General features: G+C 40.4%; 2 protein-coding genes across 7 annotated transcripts in view; both read right to left on the bottom strand.

Annotated features, from left to right (window-relative positions):
- Positions 1–317: 317 nt before the first annotated feature.
- On the bottom strand, positions 318–5687 carry tmem97 (transmembrane protein 97). Its single transcript, XM_033630626.2, has 3 exons — positions 5525–5687; positions 5281–5425; positions 318–2597 (listed from the first exon to the last, which is right to left on the bottom strand). The coding sequence occupies exons 1-3, from the start codon at positions 5636–5638 to the stop codon at positions 2326–2328; spliced, it is 531 nt and encodes a 176-aa protein (XP_033486517.1). The 5' UTR covers positions 5639–5687; the 3' UTR covers positions 318–2325.
- A 3102-nt stretch (positions 5688–8789) lies between these two features.
- The window catches only part of usp32 (ubiquitin specific peptidase 32), a 232654-nt gene continuing 229617 nt past the window's right edge, over positions 8790–11826 (bottom strand). For 5 of the 6 annotated variants that reach the window (XR_013490937.1, XR_013490932.1, XR_013490935.1 and 2 more), the window contains exons 35-41: positions 11648–11692; positions 11412–11535; positions 11188–11291; positions 11015–11071; positions 9994–10903; positions 9793–9914; positions 8790–9696 (exon numbers count right to left, since the gene is read on the bottom strand). The gene's annotated coding sequence lies outside the window, so the exon portion shown is untranslated. Of the gene's footprint in view, positions 9697–9792; positions 9915–9993; positions 10904–11014; positions 11072–11187; positions 11292–11411; positions 11536–11647; positions 11693–11826 lie in introns of those variants that run through there. The other variant, XR_013490933.1, reaches the window with a different exon arrangement.

Genomic DNA, 11826 nt, shown 5'->3' with positions numbered 1-11826 from the left:
ACATGGTGGTGGAGTAAAGTGTCCCGTTGCAGAGTGTACTGAGCAGTCACTTGTGGTAGGCCTGTGTTACCCAGCCAGCATTCACAAACAATAACACAGTCATTAAAGGCAGTATAAAGTACTAATACTCATAGTCCTCTAATAAAGTGATGGAATACTTCATTGCTATTATTATTTTTTTCTCTATTTTGGGGATTCTGGGTCTGTATTCTTATGTCCTACTATTGTTGAAAATAAAGATTTTACATAATTCATATACTATACAAAATGCTTTGAACAATTCTAGCCCACTTTATAAATGAACAGATGATCCACTATTCTGTTTTTTTTACTTTATTTCAGAAAGGTGTTGGCTGACAGATCATTCTCTATAGCTTTGAAAAGGTTGAGAGTAGGCTATACATTGATTTGCAAATGTATTCATCCCATGAACATCTGAACCATATTTAATCAAAATGTCTACAATGGGGGTGTCGTGGTGTACTACGGGTTAAAGATATTGTAACAAATTTTCTCGTAAAATTACAGAAAACTACTGGCAGCTGTAGATGCCAGCATCCACTGTAATTTACTTGAACAGTTTATTACCATTAAATTTAGTACAGTATTTTACAGCAGAATGTGACATTTACAGTGTAATACTGTATCTTACCTGCCAGTAATATACTGTATCTCTGCAGTGTTGCTATTGTAATTTACATTAATGGTTTTTAACTGTTCATGTTAAAGTACACTATACTTAAATGGTTTTTTTTATATTCAAATTCATATAAACTACTGTAAAGTGTAGACATATGCTTTAAATCAGGGGTTAAATCAGGCCAAAGGCCCTTTAACTGAAAGGGAGATGGAGCAGGGAACCACTACTACATATATCATATAAAACTGAGTAGCATATTACTGGGCCTACATTAATGTACAGGGCAGCCTAAAGTACCATGTATAAACATACTTCTTTCTGGTGCATACAATACTAAGCTATTAAAATAATAATTATTGACTCATAACCTCTCAGATACACTGCCTGGCCAAAAAAAAAGTCGCCACCTGGATTTAACTAAGCAAATAGGTACGAGCCTCCTATTGGATAATTACTGCATGGGCGATTATCTTTCAGCTGGCAACAAGTTATTTAACCCCAACTGGTGCAATGAGTTGCTTCTCATTTCCTAAACAACCATGTCGAAAGACACATCCCGTGGTCGTGGAAAAGATGTTAGTCTGTTTGAGAAGGGTCAAATCATTGGCATGCATCAAGCAGAGAAAACATCTAAGGAGATTGCAGAAACTACTAAAATTGGGTTAAGAACTGTCCAACGCATTATTAAAAACTGGAAGGATAGTGGGGACCCATCGTCTTCGAGGAAGAAATGTGGCCGGAAAAAAATCCTCAATGATCGTGATCGGCGATCACTTAAACGTTTGGTGAGATCAAATCGAAGAAAAACAACAGTAGAACTCAGGGCTATGTTTAATAGTGAAAGTAAGAGCATTTCCACACGCACAATGCGAAGGGAACTCAAGGGATTGGGACTGAACAGCTGTGTAGCCTTAAGAAAACCACTAATCAGTGAGGCTAACTGGAAAAAAGGCTTCAATTTGCTAGGGAGCATAAAGATTGGACTCTGGAGCAATGGAAGAAGGTCATGTGGTCTGGTCCAGATTTACCCTGTTCCAGAGTGATGGGCGCATCAGGGTAAGAAGAGAGGCAGATGAAGTGATGCACCCATCATGCCTAGTGCCTACTGTACAAGCCTGTGGGGGCAGTGTTATGATCTGGGGTTGCTGCAGTTGGTCAGGTCTAGGTTCAGCAACAGTATGTGCTCAAAGAATGAGGTCAGCTGACTACCTGAATATACTGAATGACCAGGTTAGTCCATCAATGGATTTTTTCTTCCCTGATGGCACGGGCATATTCCAAGATGACAATGCCAGGATTCATCGGGCTCAAATTGTGAAAGACTGGTTCAGGGAGCATGAGACATCATTTTCACACATGGATTGGCCACCACAGAGTCCAGACCTTAACCCCATTGAGAATCTTTGGGATGTGCTGGAGAAGGCTTTGCGCAGCGGTCAGACTCTACCATCATCAATGCAAGATCTTGGTGAAAAATTAATGCAACACTGGATGGAAATAAATCTTGTGACATTGCAGAAGCTTATCGAAACAATGCCACAGCGAATGCGTGCCGTAATCAAAGCTAAAAGCGGTCCAACAAAATATTAGAGTGTATGACTTTTTTTTTGGTGGTGACTTTTTTTTTGGCCAGGCAGTGTAGATCACATACTAATGGTACACCTAAAAATGTGGAAAAATAAAAGTCAGTTCTTCTTAGATTTGGCCTGCTTGTGTCCAGACTTGGTGGTGGAGTTGTATGTTGAGGACAGCACCATGGTGAGAAGCAGCAGCACAGGCACCAGCAGGTATGGCAAGTATATGGAGACTAGCAGCCAGCGCTCCTGCAGAGTCTCGGGACCAGGATGGGGTTTCATAGGGAACTTAAAGAGGAGGATGTGAGCTACAATTGGGATCAGTGTGGTGGCCACATGTGTGGAATACACAATGGCAGGAGTCCTGATCCACTTACAGCCACCTGAAAGACAAGAAACACTGAGTGATCAAAAGACGGTCCAGCTGGAGAACACACTTTATGGTAGGAAATAGTTCCAATAACAACTGATGTAACCCAATCACCAGAATAAATGTTGGCATTGTATTTTTTCTGCAAAACAAAGATAACAGATACCTTACATGTGTACGTTATTATGTCGCGGATATGTTGAAACTTGTTGTTTCTTCACATTTCAACAATGCTGTGGATAACGTGGTTAGGTTTAGGCACAAATACCTCTTGGGTTATGGTTAGGAAAAGATAATGTTTTGGCTTAAAATACCCCCTTTTGGTGGTACAATCCCAGCTGGACACACAACGATGTCTTTGTAAAAAGCAACAGCTCTTTGTGACACTAACCTGGCAGGAAATGCAGCGTCAGGCCATTCAAAAACACCCATTTTTGGTGGCTAAAAAGCCACTGGGAATGCAGCAATGACGACTGAAAAAACAATTGTATGTCTGTTGTGATTTCTAGCCTTTGTTGTATGATTTTGTTGTTTGGTTAAATGTTTTGTTTATTTATTTATGTTGATAGCCTGGGACGCAAGGCAAATTTCAGAATTTTATTCTGACAATAAAGTGAAATCAAATCAAATCAAATTGGTTTTGTTGTTTGTTGGCCTCAAACAGTGGTCTGCAGCTTGGCAGGTGTCACACCGTCCCCTCCACCTCCAGATGACAGTCAGCTCATATACTACCTCACTTTAGAAATGTCCCGTCTCTGGGACGGCGCACCTCCAACTTGTTTAACGATGAAAGAAAAATATATTTCAAGACCTAACCTTACATTACCCAAAGTCTAACTGTGGTTCCCCAAGACGTTATCAAAGAGTAGGCTAAAATAATTATTTCTTCGGTACGGTAGGTAATTAGCTTGGGTAAATGTTTGCTGAATTCAGCAATGGGTCGTACAACATTCTAAAAAGCCATTCAGCCATGTTTAAGGGTGAGTTCAGGTAATGTGGGACATCAGGTAAAGTAGGACATTATAATCATCTGACATGTGCAAAATCAACAGCCAATCATCAAACTGATCTTGAATTATTGCTACAACCCTCCTTGTCACTAAACAATGGTTGGGTTGTTCTGACATCATCAGAGTGGGCGTGGTCTCCCTTTAAAGGAAGTCTCTGCAGTGCAAGCACATGTTATGCTCAGTGGCATATGACATTCTATTTCTCAGTGATAAGGTTGTTAATGGAATTTAAATTAGATAACAACCTGCACTATGATTGAAACACACAGAAAATGTGTAAAATAATACTTTGCTTCATAAATGTCACTGTCTCACATTACCTAAACGTCAGCTAATGTGGAAGGCATTGTTCAGGTTAAGTGAGACACTATTTTTTGCTTCACTTATGCTATAACACTATAATATATTTAACTGTTAGTATATAATCAACTCTTAGCACCACAGCCCTCTCACCCTCACACCCAGCATAGTCTATAAACTTACAGACATAAGCCTAAATCTAGATTAGTTTACCTCCATATAGGCAAGTCCATCATTAAGGCTAGATTGACAAAATAACGTTTTAAACCAGTGTTTCCCCTAACACAGCTATTATTAGTGGGTGAACTTCCTAATCCGTGATTACATGATAAATGTCCTCACATCACTTCAGTCATTAAAGCTGATGATTACAAGTCTGAAAATGAGTTGGAGTGCGGAGTTAGAAAGAAGTTACCTGACCTCTGTAAGACCTCTAGTTGGTAACGTTTATGTAAACATACGCTTTTCCATATTTGCTGAAAATATCATTATATTTACACAGCACTAAATGAGACAGATAATCTGTGGGAAAAAAATCATACTCCTCTGCCTATTCTACTGCGACTGAAAACAATCAATGAGAGCTAAGGGCTCATTAACACACAATGTTAGATACAGAGAGGGAGCATGTACTCTGCCTTCATTTAATTTATATTTGTATACGTTTTCAGAAAGCCTAACAGGTTCGGACTCGGCGGAAGTCCACCAATGGTCATAGAGGCAGTGTAGCGTAATTAAAGCGAGATACGACTGTAGGAGACGACAGAGACACTTCAGTTAACTCCGGAATGTAACGAATTGTAACTTCGTAACGTCAAAAGAATTCTCTGTCCACATGTCGGGATGTTTTAGTGACCTCACAGACCACTGCCATCTACAACGTTCCCTGTGTTGAATATCATAACCTCCTCCACCTTTGCCTCAATTGTTGTTGTGTGAAACGTTGCCCTCTAGTGCCATCTATTGGCTGTAGGCCTACCTATGCCTACCATAAAGAACTCATGGAAGTTTGAGGGCAGTGAAGTTTGCAAGGGACGAATCTATTTTCGCTCATGAAGGGAGTATGAATGAGCCTTAAGAATAACTGTCCCACATTATCAAACAAGCTGTTCCACATTACTTGCTACCTGAGTGACAAAGGGGGGCAAAGTAGCATATGTTTGAAGGTGTGTAGCTTCTAAAAAATAATAGTACCATTTCATTTCCACATACGAATGAGACTAATAAGGCCAAAAATAATTCACAGAAACATCACTGGAGTGAATTAACTGTTTTTGTAGTCTCCTGAGGCATAAACCAGAATGTGTCCCACATGATGCGTTTCTGTGTCAAAGAGCATCGCAGTATTAAACATATTTATAGCCTACATATTTTGTATAAACTGACCTTTCAGGAAAGCATAAGCTGCAACGGGAAAGAAAGGCGTCTGAAACACAGCCTCGCAGAAAATGAAAGAGCTGAACCATTCCGGCGGATACAGCACCATCGGGTCTTTGAACTCCTCTGCATACCACCTCAGAAGGTCTCTCAGCTGGTGGGGACAAAGATTCCATGTGTAAATTGTCTTATAGACACAAAACAGCTGATTATGAATTTATAACTTCTATTTTCTCCTGGTTCTGACGCTTACCGGCTGAGGATACACATATCCAGGAAGCAGGGCTTGTAAGTCAATAAATACAGTGATAGGAATGTGAGAGGCAAAATAGCAGAAAAAGATTATTTCTAATACACGGAGAGACATTATCTGTCACTTGTTTGGTGCAAATGACAAGTAGGAAACTGAGCCCATATTCCCAGTAGTAGTGTGTCGTAGAAACGCGTGTTCCGAGGAGGAATTCCATTGGCTCAGAGTGATATGGGGACGTTCCTGGACGCACCATTCAGGAGAAGGTACTTGGCATGCTACTTTAGGTGCCCCTCGTAAATGTCGGATTTCCTCATACAAATAGGCCTACTAAAATGCACAATCATGTTGTGTAACTCCAGCGTAATCATTGTAATTGTTCACTTTACGTTTATTAAGTTAGTTGTTCTTTGATCAGTGTTATCTGTTTATGTAGACTTCTTGTTGGTATGCATATATTTTTTAAATAATCTTGTACTGTAATGTCTGTTCTGCTGACAGTGGCCTACATTTGTTTATAACGTGCTGTGAATATGTTCTATGTGTTCCTGGTTTACAATAGTTTTTAGGAAAAATAATACATAATGAAAAATACTTTAATATGGTGCCCCTTAAAAAAATGAACAATTTTCTCTGAAATAACCTGAAAGTGACAAACCACCATTGCTTATTCTATTTTTAATAGAAATCAGACTTTGCTTTTGCTTTTGCTTTTGCTTTTTTTTTTTTTTAATAATAATAAAACAAATGAAAACAACATGGACAAAAATTAAGGGACCCTTGACGTAATATTTTGGTACACAATCTTTAGGGCCAGTCACAGCAATCAAACATTTTGTGTAACTGTAAACAGACAGTTTGGGCCTCTCCTCCTGAGCACAGTGCTCCAGCTGTCTCAGGTTTGATGGGTGTCTCCTCTGGACTACTAGACTTTAGGCTGATATAGGCCTGGTCTGCTGGGGGAGATGTCCTTTTTCCTCCTTTCTCTCCCCTTACCAGTGGTGAATAAAGTACCTGAAAGACCCACTTGTGTAAAAGTACCGATCTGGTAGAAGTTAAAGTCACACTTGAGAATATTACTTGAGTAAAAGTCAATAAGTATCTAATATTTATCGTAGGCTAATTAAGTATCAAAAGTAATTCAGTGATATTAAATGGAATGAAATTATAAAAGAGGTGTTGGTTTTATTGATGGTCAATCTCCACAGGTTGTCCGGTAAAAACAGGATGCTGATGGGTGATATTAAATCCAGTTCACACACTAACTGACTTGCCACTCATTCATTTTCTCTTGGTCAGAATATCCATAGGTGAGGTAGGCTATATGATGGGTGCGACGGGTGGTTACTACGATAAAGAAATAAAACAGAGAACATGCACATAAATTAATATCTAACAATAAAAAAACATTAACAGTATGACATGAATACAAATGGAGTTACTTAAGGAAATCACACTACAACATTAAATAGACTGTAGCGACTCTGGGGCAGTGGTAAGTGTGGTATGAGTGGAGTCAGCTGTCAGTCAGTGTGCGGGCTGGAGATTGGTGGAGCAGAGAGGAGGAGGGCTGCCCCGCTGGGTACTGTAAGTGAGTATGTGTGTATGAAGTGTGTGTGCTACGCTAGAAGAGTCAGAGTTTTTGGAGTGCACAAATAAACAGGCCTTTTTCCCGAACGCTACTCTGGTCTCCTGCTCGTGAGTGATTCATTACACTGGTGTCAGAAGTGATTTGGGACAACAGACTACAAGCCTGGCGGGAGATAGCTGAGCATTGGCGGTGAGTTAGCCTGTTTGCTAGTGCACGACATGGATTACTACGGCGGGAGGAGAGTGAAGAAGGAGGAGAGGGGAGACGAGGAGGAAGGAGCATGCGGGTGGTCGGAGGACATGGCCAGAGAGTTTGCGAGAGCTGCATGTGAGGTGAAGGAGTGCCTGAGAGAGGCTACTGTAAAGATGGCTAGCGACGCGGGCTTGACTCCGTCATCGGCAGCTCGCGGCATTCCTCCTCACACTGGTGTTATGCCGAGATCTGCATGCCTGCCGAGAATTGCATGCACTTCGCGGGAGCGCGCGCGCACAGCCGAAAGGAAAGCTACCGTCTTGATTATTAAGGAAATGTCCTCTTTAAAAATGACATAATCTTCTTTGTCAGGTTCATCAGTGATGATTATTGATCTGAAGTCTAGTTTTTTAACGTTTAGCGTCATCAGTGTTTTATTAGAATCGGTAAAGTAGCGTTTCCTCGATTTAGACGGTGGGCCGAATGCGTTTTTCGTGTTGTTGATCGATCTCCGTCGATAGAGTATAGATAGATAGAGTGTGTGATATTAAACAATTCTATAGAGTCTGGGAAAATTTGTTGGCAGCTCTGGTTTGATCATATATTTTCACAAACTTGTATTTTAATTGTCACTCTGCTCAGGCAAATTGCGGGATAATTCTAGCTGATGAACCAATCAGATTGTAGTTTAGAGAATATCAACCAATGGCAGACGGCCTTAGGACCCGAAAATGTAAACAGGGAAAACTGACAGCTCCATCTTTTTTTTACTTATTCATGTGTGAAAATGAACAATTTAATGTAAATATATGGTATATAATCACCATCATCATTAATATATGTATGTAACATGACTGTATAATCTTAGTCTACACACATCCCTTTGCAGGTGCTAAAAATGGCCAGTGTTCTGATTTATTTTTCTATGTAACCTTCTCATATTGTTCTAATACTAAACAAAAGAGTAATTTTAATATATATGTATATATTTCTTAATAATATACCCTAAACTGACTAGTTTATAAGCTTCTAGAGTGTAATGAATGACCTAATAAACTACAATATACAACAAGTGATGAGTCTGAGTCATTTTCGTCACTTGGTGTGATTTTTTTAAAATGTCATCTCATTTGCATAAACCCAAACACATGTTTACCTTAGCTAGCACATCTTCAGCTAAGGATGCAACCTGGAAAATATGGAGTGCTGTATGCACGTAGCAGGCAGCACAACTCCTAATTTCATACAGTTTTCAGCTGAAAGTTGGGCAGCATTTGTAAGAAGTTCCCTGGAGTGGGTCAGTTTTGATACTAAAGAAAGCCAAGTTGCAGCAATAGCTGGAGAAAAATATGATTTAAAGAAAAATGTCTCTCCAAGTGTGCCAGCTAATGATGGCTACCACCGAGAATGCTATATGCAATATGCCAACAGAAGAAACATTGAGAGAGCTCGCAAGAGGAAAGAAAGGGCAATACAGCAGATTGAGGATTTGTACAACATTGTGGTTTTGACTTTGGACAGTACATTCAGTTTCAATTTTCATATCACAAATATTCATTTATGACACAGTGGTGAAGTATTCAGATCCTTTTGTTCAGTAAAAGTACTAATACCATAGTCATCACATAGTTTTCAATACATTTAATTCCCAACCCATTTTGTTTCTCATTACAATTAGACGATGAGGCACACACAAGTGCAAATGACCATCTGCCACCAGAGGTTAGAGTTCTTTGCTCAGCCACAACACAGGTTCCAGGTCACCTAAAGAGAACACCCCATCTCTTTCCAAGGCAGTGCATAATATGCAAACGTGAAAAATATTTCACACAAAAACATAACCGCAAGAGGGTTAAAGAGAATTTACAACAATGTGAAACATTGACAGCTGGTAAGCTGCTTCTTGCAGCTGAGGAACGCAAGGATGAAAACCTGCTGCTACACAAACGTGGGATAGATCTTGTTGCCTCAGAAGCAATGTATCATTTCAGATGCTACAGAAATTACACAGTATTTCTGTACAAAAAAGATGAAGCTGACTGCACCGGGAACAACCAGTTTCAGACTGGATACAATCATTTTTGTACAACAGTCGTGGAGGAGAGGTTACTGAAGAAACGGAAGGTATTCAAGCTTTCAGAGTTGAATGCTCTATTCAAAAAATGTGTCCATGAAAAAGAAGGAATTGACATCTCCTCTTACAAATCATCATCTTTAAAAATGAGACTACAAAAGTCCTGTCCTTTTCTGAAGTTTCAGAAATTATCAAGACATGACTTTGTCTATGTTGAGGATTTGACACCACATGAAGTGGTCCAAGATGAAGTTGCCACAGCTTCTTTTTCACCACCATCATCATCCTCTTCATCAGATGAAGATGACACAAGAGCACCTGAAACAAATGACACAAATGACATAAATGAGACAAGACTCTTGTACCATGCAGCCATGACACTGAAAGATGAAATAGTGGAAAGTGTAAAACTACCCCCACACTCAGATGGCCACCAACAGCACAGCAATTTACAATGTCAGCTGCCTCAAATCTGATCCCAAATAAGCTCTTCAATTTTATCGCCTGGAGCACAGCCACGACAACCAATCCCTCTACTGATAATGAAAGAGTGAATGTTAAAGAGGAGGAATCTGCAAAGGTTGTATCAATTTGTCAGGGTGTTCTGAGACTTACAATGAAAGGGAGATGGCTCATGCCGAAACACTGTGCCTTAGCCATGGCTGTTAGACACATGACAGGATCAGCTCAGCTGATAGGGTTATTGAATGGTCTTGGGCACTGTTCCTCCAACTCACAGGTGCTTGAACATGACACAGCTTTGGCACATCTGCAAATACAACGAGGTGACACATACATCCCCCAAAACATACATGTACAAATGCAAGCAACTCTTGTTTGGGACAATAACGATTTTGGAGAGGAAACATTATCAGGTAAGGGGACTACACACAATACAAATAGTATAATCATTCAAAAAATGATTTCATGTGACGAACCTACCCCTGAAAACCAGTGTTTACAGAAAACAAGAAAGAGGTCACTTGATCCACCCTCTGCTCACCTTGAAACATACATCAGAGGAAAGAGAACAGGCCTGGAAAACATTTTGGGAAAGTAGTGGAACTAGATTTAGAAACCCACATCCATGCCATGAAAACAGCACAAACATTGGATGGTGCTTATTTCCTCATGAAGACTGCAGTCCATGGTGAAGTCCTTCCTGGATGGACTGGTTTTAACACACTCATTCACAGAGGTCCAATTCCACCACCAACCAACATCGGATACCTTCCAGTGATTGATTCAAGTCCTACAGAACTGGGAACAGTAGAAACCATACTTAAGAGATCAACAGAAATTGCAAACAAATTAGAACTTCAGGAGATAGTTCTAGTCTTTGACCAAGCAATCTATGCAAAAGTTCAGGAGATACGGTGGAAGAATGAAACATACAAGGAAAGACTTACAGTCAGAATGGGAGAGTTTCACACATGTATGGCCTTCTTGTCCTGTATTGGCAAACATTTTGGGGATGCTGGCTTACAAGACATCCTGATTGAGGCTGATGTTATTGCTGCTGGGTCTGTTGGGGGAGTTGTAACAGGCCACCATTACAACAGAAGCATCCGTAGCCACAAGTTGCTATGTGAGGCACTACACAGGTTACGCTGGCAAGCATATTTTGAGACCCTACCTCAGGACTGCCGTGAAACTGCTTTGAAAGTTGCCGCTGACCTCCAGAGAGCCTTCCCTGAAGACGAATTTCAAGCCATCATTAAATCACAGGAGTTCAACAGAATCCTTGAAGGCTATGAAAATTTCCACAAACAACAAAAAAGTAAAACATTCCAATTTTGGAACTCCTACATCGAAATGGTGGAAGACCTCCTTTGCTTCATCAGGGCCACACGAGAGGCAAATTGGGGTCTGCATCTCTCCAGCCTCCGCATCATGCTGCCATGGTTCTTTTCCTATGACAGAATCAATTACAGTAGATACATATCAGCATACTGGCTTGAGATGAACATCCTAAATGACCAGGTAATAGAGCAGACAGCAAACAGGGACTCAAAGACTAAAGGTGGGCTTACAGGTTTTTCATTGAACAAAGGTGCAGTCCACAGGTGGACACTGCCACAGCACGAGAGAGCAGCCATCACAATGGAGGTCAAGGACATGGCTGGGCAGAGCATGCCAACAAGACAGAGATCAGAGCTGGAGGAAAAAAAGAAAGGATCAGGATGAAAAAGATGTTCAGAGCATTCTGTCAACTATACAACACATGATGAACCCATTTGATCAAACACTGGAAAAAGAGAAGCTTTACCATATAACATCAGGTCAGGTAGCATCAGAAGTTGTCTCTGCTGATCTGTTGAATGCAAAGGAGAGAGGTGAGAGGGCATTTGTTAATTTTTTTCAACAACGTCTCAAAAGAGATGAGGTGGAATTTCATGCTCCAGTGAAAAAAATGAAACTAAAGACATTTAAGGACACAGCAACCTC

Source organism: Epinephelus lanceolatus, chromosome 4 (genome assembly GCF_041903045.1).
Source record: "Epinephelus lanceolatus isolate andai-2023 chromosome 4, ASM4190304v1, whole genome shotgun sequence".
In the NCBI taxonomy this organism is placed as follows: domain Eukaryota; kingdom Metazoa; phylum Chordata; class Actinopteri; order Perciformes; family Serranidae; genus Epinephelus; species Epinephelus lanceolatus.
This window is presented reverse-complemented; position numbering and strand designations above follow the sequence as displayed.

Excerpts from the sequence above, each read along its gene's own strand:
- tmem97 (XM_033630626.2), bottom strand. The coding sequence starts at position 5,638 with ATGTCTCTCCGTGTATTAGAAATAATCTTTTTCTGCTATTTTGCCTCT. Across the intron at positions 5,426-5,524 it reads GATATGTGTATCCTCAGCCG|CTGAGAGACCTTCTGAGGTG; the intron begins GTAAGCGTCAGA and ends TGTCCCCACCAG. Across the intron at positions 2,598-5,280 it reads AGCTTATGCTTTCCTGAAAG|GTGGCTGTAAGTGGATCAGG; the intron begins GTCAGTTTATAC and ends CTTGTCTTTCAG.